This window comes from Salmo salar, chromosome 05 (genome assembly GCF_965601325.2).
Source record: "Salmo salar chromosome 05, fSalSal1, whole genome shotgun sequence".
NCBI classification, from domain to species: Eukaryota; Metazoa; Chordata; class Actinopteri; order Salmoniformes; family Salmonidae; genus Salmo; species Salmo salar.
This window is the reverse complement of record NC_138295.1, coordinates 74876211-74897290: the sequence shown is the minus strand read 5'-3', so window position 1 is coordinate 74897290 and position 21080 is coordinate 74876211. Positions and strand designations below refer to the sequence as shown.

The 21080-nt window shown below is 42.9% G+C and overlaps 2 protein-coding genes, 1 long non-coding RNA gene and 1 pseudogene across 6 annotated transcripts; 1 reads left to right on the top strand and 3 right to left on the bottom strand.

The window, feature by feature from the left end:
- Positions 1–22: 22 nt before the first annotated feature.
- On the bottom strand, positions 23–5865 carry LOC145879570 (transmembrane channel-like protein 7). Its single transcript, XM_082975552.1, has 4 exons — positions 5591–5865; positions 5084–5267; positions 4711–4846; positions 23–2200 (listed from the first exon to the last, which is right to left on the bottom strand). The coding sequence occupies exons 3-4, from the start codon at positions 4844–4846 to the stop codon at positions 2001–2003; spliced, it is 336 nt and encodes a 111-aa protein (XP_082831678.1). The 5' UTR covers positions 5084–5267; positions 5591–5865; the 3' UTR covers positions 23–2000.
- Positions 5865–9743, top strand: LOC145879571 (uncharacterized). The gene is made up of 2 exons (XR_014392410.1): positions 5865–5967; positions 8614–9743. It is a non-coding gene; the product is annotated as an uncharacterized LOC145879571 (long non-coding RNA).
- On the bottom strand, positions 6296–16805 carry LOC123743161 (membrane-bound acylglycerophosphatidylinositol O-acyltransferase mboat7-like; annotated as a pseudogene). The gene is made up of 8 exons (XR_014392409.1): positions 14247–16805; positions 13862–13991; positions 12507–12633; positions 12246–12402; positions 11556–11751; positions 9383–9535; positions 9099–9275; positions 6296–8917 (listed from the first exon to the last, which is right to left on the bottom strand). The product of XR_014392409.1 is annotated as a membrane-bound acylglycerophosphatidylinositol O-acyltransferase mboat7-like (transcript).
- Positions 16806–18276: 1471 nt separating this feature from the next.
- Positions 18277–20837, bottom strand: LOC106605760 (small ribosomal subunit protein uS4). Of its 3 annotated transcripts, XR_006769968.2 has the most exons (6): positions 20735–20837; positions 19992–20103; positions 19774–19896; positions 19252–19438; positions 18806–19030; positions 18277–18510 (listed from the first exon to the last, which is right to left on the bottom strand). XR_006769968.2 is itself a non-coding variant. In XM_014201685.3 (5 exons), the coding sequence occupies exons 2-5, from the start codon at positions 20086–20088 to the stop codon at positions 18333–18335; spliced, it is 585 nt and encodes a 194-aa protein (XP_014057160.3). In that variant the 5' UTR covers positions 20089–20103; positions 20735–20837; the 3' UTR covers positions 18277–18332. The 3 variants fall into 3 exon arrangements, 2 of the variants coding, with proteins under 2 accessions (XP_014057160.3, XP_014057161.3); XM_014201685.3 differs by lacking the exon at positions 18806–19030; XM_014201686.3 differs by lacking the exons at positions 18806–19030; positions 20735–20837 and adding an exon at positions 20248–20326.
- Positions 20838–21080: the final 243 nt, after the last annotated feature.

Below are 21080 nucleotides of genomic sequence, written 5' to 3'. Positions count from 1 at the left end.
AAACCCTGGGAGAGTGGGAGATAGGTGGAGGGTGGAAAGTGGTGAGAGTGGAGCCTACTAGACTAGAAGCGTACCAGACAACACAAACCCACAAAATGACACAAACCCACAAGCAGACACAGACTGTACGTTATTTTTTTATTTCACCTTTATTAAAACAGTTAGGCCAGTTGAGAACAAGTTCTCATTTACAACTGCGACCTGGCCAAGATAAAGCAAGGCAGTGCGACAAAAACAACAACACAGAGTTATACATAAACAAACGTACAGTCAATAACAAAAAAGAAAAAGAGAAAAATCTATGTACAGTGTGTGCAAATGTAGAAGTAGGCAATAAATAGGCCCTAGAGGTGAAAATAATTACAATTTAGCATTAATACTGGAGTGATAGATGTGCAGATGATGTGCAAGTAGAGATACTGGGGTGCAGAAGAGCAAGAGGGTAAGTAATAATATGGGGATGAGGTAGTCGGGTGTGCTATTTACAGATTGGCTGTGCACATGTACAGTGATTGGTAAGCTGCTCAGACAGCTGATGCTTAAAGTTAATGAGGGAGATATTAGACTCCAGTTTCAGATATTTTTGCAATTCATTCCAGTCATTGGCAGCAGAGAAATGGAAGGAAAGGCGGCCAAAGGAAGTGTTGGCTTTGGGGATGACCAGTGAAATATACCTGCTGGAGCGCGTGCTACCGGTGGGTGTTGCTATGGTGACCAGTGAGCTGAGATAAGCGGGGCTTTACCTAGCAAATACTTATAGATGACCTGGAGCCAGTGGGTTTGGCGACGGATATGTTGTGAGGGCCAGCCAACGAGAGCATACAGGTCGCAGTGGTGGGTAGTATATGGGGCTTTGGTGATAAAACAGATGGCACTGTGATAGACTACATCCAGTTTGCTGAGTAGAGTGTTGGGGGCTATTTTGTAAATGACATCGCCGAAGTCAAGGATCGGTAGGATAGTCAGTTTTACGAGGGTATGTTTGGCGGCATGAGTGAAGGAGGCTTTGTTGCGAAATAGGAAGCCGATTCTAGATTTAATTTTGGATTGGAGATGCTTAATGTGAGTCAGGAAGGAGAGTTTACAGTCTAACCAGACACCTAGGTATTTGTAGTTGTCCACATATTCTAGGTCAGAACCATCCAGAGTAGTGATGCTAGTCGGGCGGGAGGGTGCGGGCAGCGATCGGTTGAAGAGCATGCATTTAGTTTTACTTGCATTTAAGAGCAGTTGGAGGCCACGGAAGGAGTATTGTATGACGTTGAAGCTCGTTTGGAGGTTTGTTAGCACAGTGTCCAAAGAAGGGCCAGATGTATACAGAATGGTGTCATCTGCGTAGAGGTGGATCAGAGAATCCCCAGCATACACAGGCAGAAAGACAGACGGATGTGCAGACAGACAGACAAAAGTGTGTGAAAGGCCACTTAAAACAGAGCTGCATGGTTTTGCATACTGAACTTCAGAGAAGTGTTGTTCTCTGTGCTGTATTCAGTATATCTGTAACCAGTGGTACACAGGACTAGATTACACATGTTGTGTTTTCTCACCATTCCAGAGAGTAAGTCCAGGAAGTACTGGTAAAACACCACCAGATCTTAAAGATTTGGATCATAGACCCTACACTTCTCTGGACCTGAGACACACACACACACACACCACACATATTCTCAGCTGTTTGAAGATAAGCCAAGGTCACATTTGATCATGTTTCCCACCGCAGCCTTGGCACCGAATACCTCAGTTCCATGACCTGCTACTTTGTTAGGGACTCCATTCTCAAACCCGTGAGAGAATACCAGTAACAACTACTGCAATATTTGCAGTTTCAATCCCTCAATTCAATTAAAAGCCCATCCTCTAAGGCAGATCTGTTGCTATGATACTGCTACAGGGAACAGTGAGAAGACATTGTTTTATATTGGAGACACAGAATAATGTTAATAGACTGGACTGGAATAGAGATAGTGAATGTCACTCCAATGCCATCACCCTTTAACCAATCATAGGCCTGGTTTGAAAATGCATCCTCCAGTGCTGGCCTTACCAGTGCTGTCCACTGTCATGTTACTGGTGCTGGTGGATCTGAACACGATACTGGGGATGAGGATGAACCCAGCAATCAGCAAGAACGACAGGAAGTTGAGCCCCACCAGGAAGCGCAGGAACATGAAGTAGGACTGGACACCACCGCCAAAGTGGCCTGCAAAGACAGGGGTCACAGGGCCATGTGGTGAATGTGAAGGCAACATAATTAACAACGACAGTAGCCCTGGAATGTTATTCATATTTTTCATAATTTCATAATTCATTTAGATAAAAATAACATATATTGGGATGCAATGTCAGAATGTAATACATTCCAACTCCTATATCTGACATGGTACAGGGGTCTTCTTTGTTTTAAGCCCATAACCATGTGTATGAGGTGTGTATTTTAGTTTCACAGTAGATGTGTTTAAGACTACCTAGAAACACTCTGTGTGACACTGATTTAGCCCAGTGCAGTAGAAATGTGTGGAACCGAGGCCTTTTAGATATTGCTGAAAGCCTCGGGAAAACTTAACCTATATGTGAGGTGATTGTGTATGCATTAACAAGTGCATATAGCTGGCTTCCGGGTTGGATGTGCGTTGTGTCAAGAAGCAGTGCGGCTAGGTTGGGTTGTGTTTGGGAGGACGCATGGTGTCACGCCCTGACCTGAGAGAGGGGGGTTGTTTCTCTATGTGGTTAGGTCAGGTTGTGGGGTGGGCATTCTATGGTGTCTATTTCTTTGTGTTGAGCCGAGTATGGTTCCTAATCAGAGGCAGCTGTCTATCGTTATCTCTGATTAGGAATCATACTTAGGCAGCCTTTCCCCACCTGTAGTTGTGGGATCTTATTTTAGTACAGCTTGTTAAGCCTGCAAGACGTTACGGTCTTTATTATTTTGTTTGTAGTGTTCTGATTTAAAATAAATACAAAGATGAACACTCACCACGCTGCACCTTGGTCTACTCCTTTGGACGATCGTGACACATGGCATATAGTTAAGTTATGTATAAGTCACATATAGTTGAAATCGGAAGTTTACATACACCTTAGCCAACTACATTTCAACTTAGTTTTTCACAATTCCTGACATTTTAATCCTAGTAAAAATTCCCTGTCTTAGGTCAGTTAGGATCACCACTTTATTTTAAGAATGTGAAATGTCAGAATAATAGTAGAGAGAATGATTTATTTCAGCTTTTATTTCTTTCATCACATTCCCAATGGGTCAGAAGTTTACATACACTCAATTAGTATTTGGTAGCATTGCCTTTAAATTGTTTAACTTGGGTCAAACGTTTTGGATAGCCTTCCACAAGCTTCCCACAATAAGTTGGGTGAATTTTGGCCCATTCCTCCTGACAGAGCTGGTGTAACTGAGTCAGGTTTCTAGGCTTCCTTGCTCGCACACGCGTTTTCAGTTCTGCCCACAAATATTCTATGGGATTGAGGTATGCTTGGGGTCATTGTCCATTTGGAAAACCCATTTGCGATCAAGCTTTTAATTCCTGAGTGATGTCTTGAGATGTTGCTTCAATATATCCACAGCATTTTCCTACCTCGTGATGCCATTTATTTTGTGAAGTGCACCAGTCCCTCCTGCAGAAAAGCACCCCCACAACATGATGCTGCCACCCCTGTGCTTCTCGGTTGGGGTGGTGTTCTTCAGCTTGCAAGCATCCCCTTTTTCCTCCAAACATAACGATGGTCATTATGGCCCAACAGTTCTATTTTTGTTTCATCAGACCAGAGGACATTTCTCCAAAAAGTACGATCGTGGTCCCCATGTGCAGTTGCAAACCGTAGTCTGGCTTTTTTATGGCGGTTTTGGAGCAGTGGCTTCTTCCTTGCTGAGCGGCCTTTCAGATTATGTCGATATAGGACTCGTTTTACTGTGAATATAGATACTTTTGTACCTGTTTCCTCCAGCATCTTCACAAGGTCCTTTGCTGTTGTTCTGGGATTGATTTGCACTTTTTGCACCAAAGTACGTTCATCTCTAGGAGACAGAACACGTCTCCTTCCTGAGCGGTATGATGGCTGCGTGGTCCCATGGTGTTTATACTTGCGTACTATTGTTTGTACAGATGAACGTGGTACCTTCAGGCGTTTGGAAATTGCTCCCAAGGATGAACCAGACGTGTGGAGGTCTACAATTTTTTTTCTGAGGTCTTGGCTGATTTATTTTGATTTTCCCATGATGTCAAGCAAAGCGGCACTGAGTTTGAAGGTAGGCCTTGAAATACATCCACAGGTACATCTCCAATTGACTCAAATTATGTCAATTAGCCTATCAGAAGTTTCTAAAGCCATGCCATCATTTTCTGGAATTTTCCAAGCTGTTTAAAGGCACAGTCAACTTAGTGTATGTATACTGCTGACCCACTGGAATTGTGATACAGTGAATTATAAGTGACATAATCTGTCTGTAAACAATTGTTGGAAAAATGACTTGTGTCATGCACAAAGTAGATGTCCATACTGACTTGCCAAAACTATAGTTTGTTAACAAGAAATGTGTGGAGTGGTTGAAAAATGAGTTTTAATGACTTCAACCTAAGTGTATGTAAACTTCCGACTTCAACTGTACATACAACCCAAGATATAGATGTGTATGTAGTTGATATTGGATTAACCATTGCCTGATTTGATTGAGTGATACAGTGTGATTGAATCTGTCACCTCCTATCTTATGCAGAGCCTTTCTCCACAGAGCTACGTAGGACATGACTCCCCCTGCATCTGCTCTGAACCTGCTCAGGGACTTGGCCTTGCTCCTCTTCCACGACTGCCAGCTAGTCACCACAGGCACACGCATCTGTTGCAGGGAGAGCAGGGGGAGGAAGAGAAAGAGTATGTTTTTTGGGGAGATGAGAGAAGTGAGGGAGTATAGTATGTTTTTTGGGAGAGGAGAGAAGTGAGGGAGTATAGTATGTTTTTTGGGAGAGGAGAGAAGTGAGGGAGTATAGTATGTTTGCCACCTTCAGGACAACAACAAAGGAATTGCACAGAGGCAGAGACGCTAGTAACTACTATGACCACTGAGGTCCCATACCGTATCGCTCTCTTCAGGCGCATGGTCATAGGCCGCTCTCTGAGGTCCTTAGGGGGACCCACGTCACCCTCCTCTCCCCCCTCCGAGGGGGGAGAACCCCAGTTGAACTGAGGGCCATTCTGATTGGACACTACAGACTTACTCCGTAACCTCACCAACTGCTGGGCACCATGGTAACCGTGGGCTTGGAGAGGGCAGAGGAGGGCAAAGATATATACAGAGAAAAACTATGAGTGATGTCCTGAGTCAGCCCAGAGTCAGTGTAGTTGATTGGTTGTAGTTTTGGAAGAGTTGCAATCTGTTGTTGCATTATACTTGTGTGGTACACATAATTCAAGCATATTTTAAAGTATACATTCTTAGAAAATCTCCCTTTACCATGTAATAGCATATTTTTGTATAGTACAAAACAAATAATCCTAGGTGATCAGAAAGCAAATCACTGAACACAAAGGCACACCTGTACTGAATATACCACACCTACAAAACATTAGTCACACAGCTTACCTATAGTGGAGCTCTGTCTTTGTAGCTCACTCTACTCCATGAGACGGAGGATTCCACCAACACTTCAGAAACACTACAATCAAACAAGCAGTCCTCCGTATCTCACTGCTAATTACAATGCTAATATATAGTTAATCCAGCGTACAGGGCTAGCTCTTTTACAAGGTAGTATCCAGGAATCACTCCCCCCTCAGACTTTGCTCCATGCAAATAACCATCTCTGCCACAGATACTTCCTTGTACGTTTAACCCATTCACTCCTGGTAGACCGTTAGGTTACACTCCACTCCGCTTACATCCAACAGAACATGGACGTTAGTAACTAATGCAGTATCAACAAGCTGGGGTGTTACAAGAGATTTGATGACTGGTTACAGGTTAGACCCATAACTTAATCATGTAGGAGTGTTTACTGTCTGTGCTTCAGTTCATAACCCTGTCCGTGCACTGATGTGACATGTTGTTAGGTAACCATAGAGGCAAGCCTGTGAACAGCGGGATTTGTGTGTTCGTTGCTGTGCGTGTGAGTATGTGCAAGGGGATAGGGGAACGTTGATCATTTTCAGGTCTGACAACTCCTATAGTAAGTAAAAACCATAGAATGAACCATGTCAGATCAGAAATTGCAAGAGAAATGTGCACTAATAAAACAACTACAGCCAACATCCATGAACAAAACATCAATAAGGAACAAGACTTTAGACGTGTTGAATAGCTGAGACATGTATTACGTTGGTAACACTGAACTGTTACAAGGCAGGGAGAGTTACAATCATCATAGTAAAGGTGAAACCATTCAGAAACAAACAAAAATACACAAGAAAAACTAAATATTACACATGACAGAAAGAAAGATGGAGAAGCAACCATCAAGGAATGTTTTCTATACTGGTCATGTACTGAAATGAGTTGGCTGATAAACAACACGGAGTTGTTTCTTCGGGGCTAGGGTTTTGGCACAAGAAAAAGGAGGGAGGGTTTGGCTATATCAGATTGTGGTAAACAATAATAATACAATTCTTCCATGCTATCTAGTAAATTAAATTACAATAAATATAATTCCAAATAACTTGTTTTATTCTACTGTCAGCACAATATATTTAAAATATAGTAATACCATTACATTTGTAATAAGATGGCAGTCTAACATTTTGGCAGTGACTGAGGACTGACTGGTAAGGTAGTAGCTTGGTCTTTCTACAACCTTACCTTAGCAGTCAGTCAGTCAGTCCTCAGTCACTGCCAAAATGTTCTGATTGAGGCAACTTATTTCCTAATATAGTGCACTACCTTTGGCCCAGGTCTGACCAAAAGTAGTGCACTGTCTGGGGAATAGCCAGGTGTCATCTGAGATGTAGCCAGTGATACAGACAACAATAAAAAACAATAAATACATATTCACCATACAGTATAGAATTACATCTCTTATCAAATAATCTCAGACACCCAGAACTCAATTCTGGCGTAATTGCAGCAGATGCTCTATTTATGTTACGAGCATCTGTCCACAAGAGATTACTAATGACTACGGAATGCAGGACAGACCATTTTTGTAAAGAAGAATAGATGAGTAAAATGCTCATTTACAGGCCAAGTCAAATCAAAAGAGAACATTTCAGAAGATCACCCAAAACGACATTTTAAATAATGCAGTAAAATAAATTCAGATTAAAATCAACATAGCAAATACCTTAAGCAATTTTCATGTATTTTTCTAAACCACAGATTCCATTCTGAAATGTGCGCTGGTCTTTTTGGTTCCAGTAGCCCCTCTTGACACAGTGAAAGTTATTTCAAGTTTCTTGGTCTTTACTCTGAGAACAAATCACTGAGGATGGCTCCACTTAATAATGACAGAATTTGTTTTCCTTTCAACTTGGAGCTAAGGGAGAAATGATCATCTTATCATAATCCAAATCCTAATAAGAATGTTGAGGAAAGAGAACGTATACAACTGCCACATTCATTATGACTGGATCCTCTATATGCCTTTTAAAACGAGACAAGTATACCTCACTATGTACTCATGGTTATCCAAAGTTCATTTATAGAATAGTGCAGAAAACTGATCATAGGAACGGCCTGATCAATGAAAACTCAAATATAAAGAAGCAGAAAGTCTTGTTTCCCCGGGAAAATGCATTGTTGATCTGGTCATGACTTGAGATAGATGCCTGTGACTTGTATTTAACTTTGAGTAAATCGTGCACTGATGTCAATGGGATTAGAGATTTAGGCAAAATTACAGACTGAGTAACATACTTAGATCCCAGTTCAAATTGAGTCCTTGCTCTATGAATGGATTCAAGGGATGTGCCGCTGTGGCTATACAGTACTTTCTACTCTGTTTCAAGGCAGCATCTTGAACCTACAGCCTTAGAACACACAATTTTGTGTCCTCTAACTAATTGAAGTATATTTGTATGAAAATTGATTGTGATTTGAAATAATCACACACACACATACGCACAAGTGAAGTAGCTGAATAATCTACATCCCCTGAACTTTTTTGCCACTCACACATCAAAAATAACATTCATTAAGCAAACATTCTTTCACCCAATTATACCTGTATGTACACGTGGATTGTAACGTAATATCACCATGGCAACTGTTACTGGGTTACAACAATGTTCATAAGGATTCACTGTATTCAGCTAATAGTCCAATGATGTCTCCTGGTTAGGGAAATCCTACAACTTCATCTATTCTACCTCCCAACTGCAAATCAAACCCTAGTAGGGTCTAGGGGCCAGTTTGGGATCTAACATAACTCTTCTCTACCAGGGGAGACATCACTGGACCTAACTGACAAAAGTGACCCATACAGATCAGTGACAGTGAATTGTAGTTCTTTAGTAAACCAATCCTCCCCATACAGTACATCTTCCCATCTCCCACCCATCAATCCATTCTCACTCTGTCTTCTCTCTCATGTCCTCTTGCTTCACCTCTTTCTTCTCCCCCTCAATTTTCTCCTCCTTTTCACTCTTCTTTCTCTCCCTCTTTCCTCCCTTCATCAGCCTCCCGAACAGAATGCAGGCCAGGGCGATGATGTGGATGATGAAGTAGATGGAGGTCCAGTAGTGGACGGTGTCGCTGGCCTTCAGCAGGACGAAGCCCATACACATGTAGTCATAGGCCCTCATCTTGAGGAACCAGTGGACCCAGTCGAAGGCACTCTGACCCCGGGGCCCCAGCTTGGCCCTGACCGACGCCTCCATGGCCGACTCAGCCGCAATGCACAGGGGAATGGTGAGGAATGACAGGTAGTAGCTAGCGTGAAGCCCGTGCCAGTATGCACTGATGAACATGGTCCATCCAGCCCTGGGAGAGAGAGAGCGAGAGAAAGAATTGTGAAACATATGCATCAAATTACATCTTATCTGGCAGTTACAAATATATTGAAAGTTGACTGTAGTTTTGTAGTTTAACAGACTTCTATGAGACAGTTTATTTTAGACACAATACACATGCCTTCTCTAGTACACCTACATAGGGCCCTTACTTGAGTGCGTAAGCCTTGAAGGGGGAGTTGGGGTAGATGTAGTGATGCAGCCACCACTGCACAGTCATGTTCCAGTAGTGCATCCCGTGGCGGACCTTCACACAGAAGTCAGTGTTGTATGGGTCAATGTTCTGGATGGTTTTGAAGTCATACACAACCGGACTTTCAGGGTCAGGGCTGGAGAGACCGAAGGATCAAAACCAAGATTAAACACTTAAATAATTATGAATTAATGCACTTTCCTGTTTTCCCCAACTGGACTGAATATCCTGTGTGAGACTTGCCTATAGTTGACAGTGGGACCCCCTCCCGGCTTGGAGAGCGCCCCCTCTGGGTAACAGCCCAGTCCTGCGCTGATGCAGCCAGCCTCTGCCCCACACCATGCATCGTAGAACCGCATCCGGAACACAAAGAACACCACCGTCATGTAGAACAACCTGGAGGGGGATAGAGAGAGACCTCATTAATGTATAACTACGAGTGCCAATTGTTTTCAGTCATCTGGGAAATCCATCCATTTAGCCTCTATTGTTTAATGGTTTAAATCCTGTAGCTCTCTGGAGAGAGAAAGACAGCGGTGAATGAACTCACAATTCTGTTATGCCAACTCAATATAAATAAAAAAATCTACTCTACCGTTCTAAAGTTTGGGGTCACTTACAAATATCCTTGTTTTCCATGAAAACATACATGAAATGAGTTGCAAAATGAATAGGAAATATAGTCAAGACGTTGACAAGGTTATAAATAAGGATTTTTAATTTAAATAATAATTGTGTCCTTCAAACTTGGCTTTTGTCAAAGAATCCTCCATTTTCAGCAATTACAGCCTTGCAGACCTTTGGCATTCTAGTTGTCAATTTGTTGAGGTAATCTGAAGATATTTCACCCCATGTTTCCTGAAGCATCTCCCACAAGTTGGTTTGATGGGCACTTCTTTCGTACCATAAGGTTTAAGCTGCTCCCACAACAGCTCAATAGGGTTGAGATCCGGTGACTGTGCTGACCTCTCCATTATAGACAGAATACCAGCTGACTGCTTCTTCCCTAAATAGTTCTTGCATAGTTTGGAGCTGAGCTTTGGGTCATTGTCCTGTTGTAGGAGGAGATCGGCTCCAATTAAGCGCCATCCACAGGGCATGGCATTGCAAAATGGAGTGATAGCCTTCCTTCAAGATCTCGTGTGGCTCAGTTGGTAGAGCATGGTGTTTGCAACGCCAGGGTTGTGGGTTCGATTCCCACGGGGGACCAGTACGGAGAAAAAAATGTATGAAATGTATGCATTCTGTAAGTCGCTCTGGATAAGAGCCTCTGCTAAATGACTAAAATGTAAATGTAAGATCCCTTTTACCCTGTACAAATCTCCCACTTCACCACCACCAAGGCATCCCCAGACTGTCACATTGCCTCCACCATGCTTGACAGATGGCGTCAAGCACTCCTCCAGCATCTTCATTTTTTCTGCGTCTCACCAATGTTCTTCTTTGTGATCCGAACACCTCAATCTTAGATTTGTCTGTCCATAACACTTTTTTCCAATCTTCCTCTGTCCAGTGCCTGTGTTCCTTTGCCCATCTTAATCTTTTATTTTTATTGGCCAGTCTGAGATATGTATTTTTCTTTGCAACTCTGGCTAGAAGGCCAGCATCCCGGAGTCGCCTCTTCACTGTTGATGTTGAGACTGGTGTTTTGCGGGTACTATTTAATGAAGCTGCCAATTGAGGACTTGTGAGGCGTCGGTTTCTCAAACTTGACACTCTAATGTACTTGTCCTCTTGCTCAGTTGTACACCGGGGCCTCCCACTCCTCTTTCTATTCTGGTTAGAGCCAGTTTGCGCTGTTCTGTGAAGGGAGTAGTACACAGCGTTGTACGAGATCTTCAGTTTCTTGGTAATTTCTCGCATGGAATAGCCTTCATTTCCCAGAACAAGAATAGACTGACAAGTTTCAGAAGAAAGGTCTTTGTTTCTGGCCATTTTGAGCCTGTATTCGAACCCACAAATGCTGATCCTCCAGATACTCAACTACTCTAAAGAAGGATAGTTTTATTGCTTCTTTAATCAGTACCACAGTTTTTAGCTGTGCTAACATAAATGCAAAAGGGTTTTCTAATGATCAATTAGCCTTTTAAAATTATAAACTTGGATTAGCTAACACAACGTGCCATTGGAACACAGGAGGGATGGCTGCTGATAATGGGCCTCTGTACGCCTATGTAGATATTCCATTAAAAGAAATCTGCTGTTTCCAGCTACAATAGTCATTTACAACATTAACAATCTCTACACTGTATTTCTGATCAATTTGATGTTATTTTAATGGACAAAAAAATTAGCTTTTCTTTAAAAAACAAATACATTTCTAAGTGACCCCAACTTTTGAATGGTAGTAGACCTTTTTTTGATACAAGCAATTGTTTTTAACATTTTTACAAAATCAAGAGTGCTGTTTTGCTACCTGAAGAAAAAGTGATGTTCCAGGAACTCTTCAGTGTGGACGTATGCCAGGGGGAAGTACATGTTAGCGGTCAGGAACAGAGCTCCGTAGACAGGCACCAACCTCAGCCTCAGCATGCAGGGTACCCAGCCAGGAAGGTCCAGGGAGCTGGGCTGCCTCAGCCAGTCCACATAGGTTTGGAACCGGAAGAACGGGCCTTTAGGGAGATGCAGGGATAAAATGAAGGGATGAAGAGAGCATTGAGGGAGAAGTGGTAGGATAGACAAGGTGAATAGTACAAGTTAGAAAAGACAATAAGGAGAGAGAGGGATCATTGGAGGACAAAAAAAGGATAGATTGCAAGGAGGAGTAGTGTTAATGGGTGATGGACGAAGGAGTGAGTAAAAAAAGGGAGAGTTACAGGAAGGTCATGTAGTGGAAGAGAAAACGTAAGCAGACTCACACAATATTTTACTAGTGGCAGATAGAAGGACAGAAACAACAACAGTTAAAATGGGTGCAAAAGCAAATTAGTGGCAAATCATACTAGATACATGGTACATTTACACCACACACACACACATACATACACACTGAAGCCATTCACCTGTCTCCATATCAAAAAGAGATCCAGAGAAATGGGTGAACTGTGGATATGTTGACAGTTGCCCTGTATGATAAAAACTAGGGAATGGGGCTAGACAGCCTTACCTGTCATTATACCCACATAGCAGTAGCTATAGGCTATCATATCATAGAGGGAAGGCTCTTGGGACAGTCCACCAACCACAGGAGACTTGGAGAATGAGCTCACTTCCTGTTTCTTCTCCAGGTGAAAACTCTGCACCTCATTGGCCAGACTGACCATCTGAATGAAAACAAGTGGGTTGTTACTGTAAACAACATCATGATACATTATGCCCTTGCAGTTCTGTAATCGTGTATGTCCTCCATCTCTTCCTGTAGATGTACCTTCAGAGTGAGGAGTAGCTGGATGGCGTTGGCGAAGGATGTTGGCGGCGGCAGGCCAAACCATGTGACCAGTCTGAAGAAGAGGAGGTAGAGGAAGGTCCAGGCCAGAGAGAGAGCTGGGGCACTCCTGAAGAAGGTAAACAGGGGAATGGGTGAGAGAGAGAAGATCCTGAGTGTTCTACAGTGTCTGTTGATACAGTTGAAGTCAGAAGTTTACATACACCTTAGCACATTTCAACTCAGTTTTTCACAATTCCTGACATTTAATCCTAGTAAAAATTCCCTGTCTTAGGTCAGTTAGGATCACCACTTTATTTTAAGAATGTGAAATGTCAGAATAATAGGAGAGAGAATGATTTATTTTAGCTTTTATTTCTTTCATCACATTCCCAGTGGGTCAGAAGTTTACATACACTCAATTAGTATTTGTTAGCATTGCCCTTAAATTGTTTAACTTGGGTCAAACGTTTCGGGTAGACTTCCACAAGCTTCCCACAGTAAGTTGGGTGAATTTTGGCCCATTCCCTTTTAACAGAGCTGGTGTAACTGAGTCAGGTTTGTAGGCCTCCTTGCTCGCACACGATTTTTCAGTTCTGCCCACATATTTTCTATAGGATTGAGGTCAGGGCTTTGTGATGGCCACTCCAATACCTTGACTTTGTTGTCCTTAAGCCATTTTGCCACAACTTTGGAAGTATGCTTGGGGTCATTGTCCATTTGGAAGACCCATTTGTGACCAACCTTTAACTTCCTGACTGATGTCTTGATGTTGCGTCAACATGAAAAATTACTTGTGTCATGCACAAAGTAGATGTCCTAACCGACTTGCCAAAACTATAGTTTGTTAACAAGAAATTTGTGGAATGGTTGAAAAACGAGTTTTAATGACTCCAACCTAAGTGTATGTAAACTTCCGACTTCAACTGTATATCATTTGTATATTTTGAATAATGTCTCTTAGGGCTGGGAATTGCCAGGGACCTCACGATAAGATATTATCACGATACTTTGGCGCTGATACAATATGTATTGCGATTCGATACTGTAATTATTTTGCGATTCGATGTTCCAAACATACTGCTCACCATGTCTGCTGCAAAGGGACAAGAGAGCCATTGAGAACACAAGTTGTGATCAATCATGGAAGTAAGTGCTGAAAACAAATAGGCTCCGGATTTAAAAAGAAGATGGAGAACAAGTTATGAAGAAAAAAATACTGGAGTTTTGTTGCAGGTACAGCCAACTAGTGCAAAAAAATATTGCGATATTGTCAAAACGATACAACATATTGTCAAAAATAATATCTCGGTATGTAACTGCATGGATTTCTTCCCCCCCCATCACTAATGTCTCACCGCCAGCTGCTCTTGATGATGATCCATGTTCCAAGCACTGTCACCAGCGAGTGGAGGGCACAGACCTGACAGGTTGCTATGGTGATCTAGAGGCCCAGGAGCAACGCTGCACCCTGCTTCACTGGAGGACCTACAGCAACAATAATACCCACACACATTTCACTTACAATAAACCTTCAGAGCAGAGCAGATAGGCCTATTACGCATCATGTGTTAAAAAAAATTTTAGACATGTTATCGTGATTGCAACTGCCTTTTCATTATTCTGTCCTGCGTGTTACCAGAATGTATTGAAAATAAAGATTTTGTTTTCAGTGTTCATCTATTCTAGGAGACACCATATAGGTTAGGTGAATTTATTCGACGGCCCAGATAGAATACTCACTCGGGTACCGGAATAGGAACCCGATGGGGAAGGAAGCAGCTAGAATTCTCAAGTAGACCAGCTCATCAGGAGACATCTCTCTGCACACACATAGTATACAGTATGATCATGGTAACTTAAATAGGTCCTATGTGTTGCATGGAAAAATGCTATGAGAAATTTGACTGCAGTTTGCATACAGCATCATTATGACAGTGATAAAGCCTGTGATTGACAACTTAACCTCTGTTATATTCGAAGTTGCTATGCATGTTGGTTCCTCAATACACAAATATTGGTACAAGCTAAGTAGTATAAGAAAGTGTTTATAACATACACATGCCTCAACATCACATCGTCATGATAGAAATGTTACACCACTGACGTGAGTTAGTGTGTGGACTGAATCAGAGCTCGCCTGATCATGCCATGGATGGAGTAATCACAGAATTGCAACATACGCGTTACAAATGTTAACACACGCTAAACTAGTTAGCTACTGCAGCCGTGCGTGACACCAAAGCAAGTACCGCAGTGACAGAAGACAGGGGACATATTTGTTCTAGAGGATCTTCTATAGGCGAGATGTTACTCATTCTAGAAACGCACAAATGTGACTAGCTATCCCCCAGGACCACAACAAGCTAACTTGCAACAGTAGCAGCCAACGTTAGCTATTAGCTCAATGATTGTATTCCCTGTAGATGTACACCTCTGTTCAAAGGATGTAGCTAAACTTCTACAGTAAACGTACTCACGTTTAAAATCAGGCCGACATTCAATATAGTTAACAATCCCTGGAACAAATATTCAAGTACAGTGATAATTTGGTAAATCCTACTACCGCAACAACGTGCCATTCACAACCAAAACCGCTCCCATGGACACTGCACAGTCCATAAATGAAGGCAGTACATTTAAAAAATAATCAATCATTCTGCTTGAAATGGTTTGGAATTTTACATTAATATAGCGAACCCATTGATTCTTGAGGAATATTACTTAATGTCTCATAAGCTTTGTTCAACTGTCGTACCCAACTTGTAGTGTTGGTCCCGTGTTTCATGAGCTGAAATAAAAGATCCCTGAAATGTTGCAAAATGCTTATTTCTATCAAATGTTGAGCACACATTTGTTTACATCCGTTAGTGAGCATTTCTCCTTTACCAAGACAATCTGACAGTTGTGGCATATCAAGAAGCTAATTAAACAAGTTGTCCATAACATAACATAACCTTGTGCTGGGGACAATAAAAGGCCACTCTAAAATATGCAGTTTTGTCACACAACACAATGCCACAGATACCTCAAGTTTTGAGGGAGTGTGCAACTGGCATGCTGACTGCAGAAATGTCCAATTGAGCTTTTGCCGAGGAATTGAATGTTAATTTCTCTACCATAAGCCGCCTCCAACGTCGATTTAGAGAATTTGGCAGTATGTCCAACAGGCCTCACAACCGCAGACCACATGTAGATCACAAGCCAGCCCAGGACCTCACCTGCGGGATTGTCTGAGACCAGCCACCCTGACAGCTCATTAAAAAAAAAATGTTGTTGCAAACCTTAAGACTTTCTGCACAAACTGTTAGAAACCGTCTCAGGGAATATCATCTGCGTGCTTGTCATCCTCGCCAGGGTCTTGACCTGACTGCAGTTCTACGTAACCGACTTCAGTGTGCAAATGTTCACCTTCGATGGCCATTGACATGCTGGAGAAGTGTGCCCGTCATGGAGCGTGTATGGCGTCATGTGGGCGAGCGATTTGCTGATGTCAAATTGTGAGCAGTGCCCCATGATGGCGGTGGGGTTATGGTATGGGCAGGCATAAACTACGGAAAAACAAACGCAATTGTATTTTATAAATGGCTATTTGAATGCACAGAGATACCACGATGAGGCCCATTGTTGTGCCATTCATTGTGTTCAGTGTATATTCCCCATCAGGACCCAACATAACATTTACATTTACGTCATTTAGTAGACGCTCTTATCCAGAGCGATTTACAAATTGGTGCATTCACTTTATGATATCCAGTGGAACAACCACTTTACAATAGTACATCTATATCTTTTTTTTGGGGGGGGGAGGGTTAGAAGGATTACTTTGTCCTATCCCAGGTATTCCTTAAAGAGGTGGGGTTTCAGGTGTCTCCGGAAGGTGGTGATTGACTCCGCTGTCCTGGCGTCGTGAGGGAGCTTGTTCCACCATTGGGGTGCCAGAGCAGCGAACAATTTTGACTGGGCTGAGCAGGAACTGTGCTTCCGCAGAGGTAGGGAGGCGAGCAGGCCAGAGGTGGATGAACGCAGTGCCCTTCTTTGGGTGTAGGGACTGAAGAGGTGCCGTTCCCCTCACAGCTCCGTAGGCAAGCACCATGGTCTTGTAGCAGATGCGAGCTTCAACTAGAAGCCAGTGGAGTGTGCGGAGGAGCGGGTTGACGTGAGATAATTTGGGAAGGTTGAACACCAGACGGGCTACGGCGTTCTGGATGAGTTGTAGGGGTTTAATGGCACAGGCAGGGAGCCCCGCCAACAGCGAGTTGCAGTAATCCAGACGGGAGATGACAAGTGCCTGGATTAGGACCTGCGCCACTTCCTGTGTAAGGCAGGGTCGTACTCTGCGAATGTTGTAGAGCATGAACCTACAGGATCGGGTCACCGCCTTGATGTTAGCGGAGAACGACAGGGTGTTGTCCTGGGTCACGCCAAGGCTCTAAGCTTGTTTTATGCCATTGTAACCAATGTTAAACATTTCATATTATGGATATTTGTTCCTTGCATCCATAGCCGTCTATGAATGTGTTTACATTTCTCCAGCCCCATAAAGGAGTGGAGGGATGACTGCTTTATCATTTTAACCGCAGATTGGCCTAAATTTCAAGTGTCATTTGTGAATATCGTCAATCTAACTAGGCTGTATGATAAAACATGCATTTTAACTACATTTCTTCCCCATGAATCCACAATCCTATTGTTGAGTTATGGCAGACAAAGCACCTACCCTGTCCTATTTGCTTATTCTTGAGACAGCCTACAGGGAGGTCAGAGACCTGGCAGTGTGGTGCTGGGGCAACCTCAGCAAGACAAAGGAGCTGATCGTGGACTACAGGAAACGGAGGGCCGAGCATGCCCCCATCCACATTTTTGGGGAGAAGGTCGAGTGCTTCAAGTTCCTTGGTGTCCACACAAGTTGAAAAGGGCAGAACACCTCTTCAGGTTGAAGAGATTTGGCATGGGCCCTCAAGTTCTACAGCTGCATCACCACTTGGTATGGCAACTGCTCAGCATCCAACCACAAGTCGCTAGACTAGAGAGTAGTGCTTATGGCCCAGTACAACTTGAGCCGAGCTCCCTGCCATCCAGGACCCCTAACCCAGGCGGTGTCAGAAGGCCCTAAAAATTGTTAACACTCCAGCCACCCAAGACAGTTCTGATAAGAGAAAACTGATGCACCAAGTCTGGAACCAACAAGACACTGCACAGCTCCTACCCACCTGCTAGTTAACCATTTTTTTTTAACTTTACTTAACTAGGCAAGTCAGTTAAGAACAAATTCTTATTTTCAATGACAGTCTAGGAACAGCGGGTTAACTGCCTTGTTCAGGGGCAGAACGACAGATTTGAACTTGTAACACCACTAGTCCAACACTAACCACTAGGCTACCCTGCCACCCCAATAGCTATAGATGATCTGCATTCACCCTTTATTGCCCTCTTGATTTGTCACCATTCATCCCATTGCCTAGTCACTTACCATCTACTTCAATTCCTTAATACCACCACACATCAACCTGGTACCATGTCTCTAGCCAAGTTATGGTTAGTCAGTTATTTTTCATTTATTTCTCTTCACTTTTGGGAACAGCCCATAAACCAATTCAGTTAGTTTACAAAGCATGTGAAACATTTGATTAGTCACTCCCAATAGCCAACTGAGCAAAAGTCAGAATCACACATCTAACCCTAATGCAGCCATTACATGTAGTCAATTATTGTACAGAGGCCTTAACTAGCGTAGTTTCCACCACATATCAAGTAAAAATTATCACTTAAATTTGTGGTCAAATGTTTTTATTATTGGAAAACAGGAAGTGTCAGTCAGCCTCCATTTTAATCCTCTTCTTCCTCATCAGCTCCTCCAGCACCACCCTGGCCCTTCTTGGCATTCTTTCTCTTGACACGGCCAGGGCGTCCGCCACCGTATGGTGAACGCAGGGAGAAGTCAATGTGCTTCTGGCTGTCCAGGCGCACCACAAAGGAGGGGATGTTGACCACCTGCTTGCGCACACTGGAGGGAGAAAGGAGAACTCAGTGAGTGGTTTGTTCCTCCCCACTTAACAGCATAGACAAATAACCATCTACATGGGAATAGTTTGCCATCAATGATAGGCCTCATTCACGAGGAATTCTTGACACCACAGGAAGTCTGAATATTAATTGTAATCATTGGCCTGCCTGATGAGGTAAAGTACTCTTACCAAACTAAATTGAAGACCATGCAATTGCCTTAAGTCAAATACACTTGACAGTTTGCTGTGACCATTGGTCCACATCTGCTTGAGGTGGAATCCTCCATACATTACCTGTCAGCAAATAAGACAGTAGCAGTCTGCCTCTCGCTTGGCTCTGGGCAGTCTTATAGACAAGGTATACAGTCTTACTGCATTGACCTTGCTGAAACTGTTTGCCTACTGTTGATGGGCAGGCTTGGCCCTGGGCAGTCATAGACAAGGTATACGGTTTGTTACCGAATTGACCTTGCTGGAATGTTAAACCACACTCGGATGAGCTATCGTTTGTGAGGCCCTCTAAGGATTGAGAAAGTAACTCGTGAGTTGTGCAGTTTAAACTCACACGTTACCTGAACAGTTAGTGAAGGCATGAGAGAATTTTAGAAATGTACATGTTAAAAATGGTTAAACAACCACAAATTCCTCATAGAGCCTATTTAAAATAACAGATCAGTGTAATGACCTACTGACTTGTCCTTTCTAGCATGGCCATCTAGTGACCATCGCCAACAGCTTACCGGATGTGCCTCTGGCGGATGAGAACACGGGCATGGTGGATGCTCTTAGCAAGGCCCAACTTGAAAACCTGCGTCTGGAGCCTCCTCTCCAGGAAGTCCTCCACCTTCAGGCCCAGGATGTAATCGAGCTTCATCTTGCCCTCGTCCAGCACACCGATCCTCACCAGACGCCTGAGCAGGGCGTTACCTAGGAGACAGGATGCAGCAATTTAGTCACTGATCAAAGTAGGGCCCACTAATCTGGCCCTAATCAGGGACTGATTGAGATCTGGAACCCCAGGTGGGTGCAATTAATTCAGGTAGAACAGAACCAGCAGTCATCTGGACCTCTTAGGGTAAAGTCTGAATACCCCCGATTTAAGGCATCTGGAAATCTGACTGACGGCCTCATTCACGAGGAATTCTTGACACCACAGACAATCTGAATATCGAATATTTAAATCATTGGCCGATCTCACTAACTAACAGCTCAAAGGACTTCTACAAACAGTCAAAATATAGCTCAATCTAACTGTGGTGTACCTTCAAAAAGACGCTTGGGGTCCTTCTCATCCAGAGTGAGCAGCTCTCTGGCGGCCTTGCGGATCTTGGCCAGGGTGAACTTCACCCTCCACACCTCACGCTTGTTCCTCAGACCATACTCCCCTGAGAGATTAAAGTCAATTTACTGAAAAAAACGACATTTTATTTAAAGCCCAGCAGATTCAATATAAATCAAAACTTGCTATTTGCACACATACCGATAAGTTTAAGCTCCTGGTCGAGACGAGACTTCTCGAAGGGGCGGCGGGGGGTGACGTATGTTTTGCGACAAACCCAACTCCTGGCAACGGGCATGGTGGATCAAAGTGCCTGAGGAATAAGAATTGATGTCTGTTCAGTTCCAACATTGCGATTACACAAGTGATTATACTGAATTTCAACCCATGTTAATTATTCTGCAGACCATTTTAAGTCACACCCATTAATACTTAACACGTTTAATAAGGCACTTACGCTATTAGCAAAATATAAGTAGATTTAATTGTATTGATTAAGGTCAGTTCACCGAGGCTCCGATAGTGTTACTCCGTAACTTGGCTGGCGAAACCAAGTGGGAACTTGTTAGTCATTTAACTAGTGTCAAATGACTCAAATAGAACACTTATATTAAGGAATTTGTTTCCCCGACCTATACAATTTCAAATTGTAAATGTAGTTTGATAAAGTGTAAAGATTTTAAGATGAAGAGAACTACAGCACAGTAATGTCAGGCCTCACCGGCGCTATGTCACTCTTACTAGCTAGCTAACGTTAACGTGCTAACAACGTTGTACAGTGCGTGTACGACTGACATGACCGAATAAGGCAGAAGTTATGCCAAAAATATACAAAAGATGTTGGTCGGTGTAACCGAACTGCACAACTAAACATTACTTCTCAACATTGCGACCCTACTTCTATGGAGAAAAAAAAGAAACTGAAGCGCAAAGTACGTTATTACCTGTGTTCCACAGGCCAGCGCGATAAAGAGGAAGTCAAATTGGATCTCTCCATATTTATAAGGATCCCGCGAACTACATTTCCCATAAATATGTGACGACACCACTTCAAAGCAGCAGTTGGTGAAATAGCTCCATCTGTTGTTCAACTTTAAAACTACAGCTTTGTTCGTCAAACTAAAACCGTTTCTGTTTACTTGCTGAACAAGAACAACTAACTTTTCAAACAACTATCTAGTCTAATGTACTACACGGAATGAACGTTGGATCACTTAGGTATGCCATGTATTATTTTGTGAGCTGTTGTGTAGGCGTCTGTTCGGTTATTGAACATTGTTTAGAAAATCT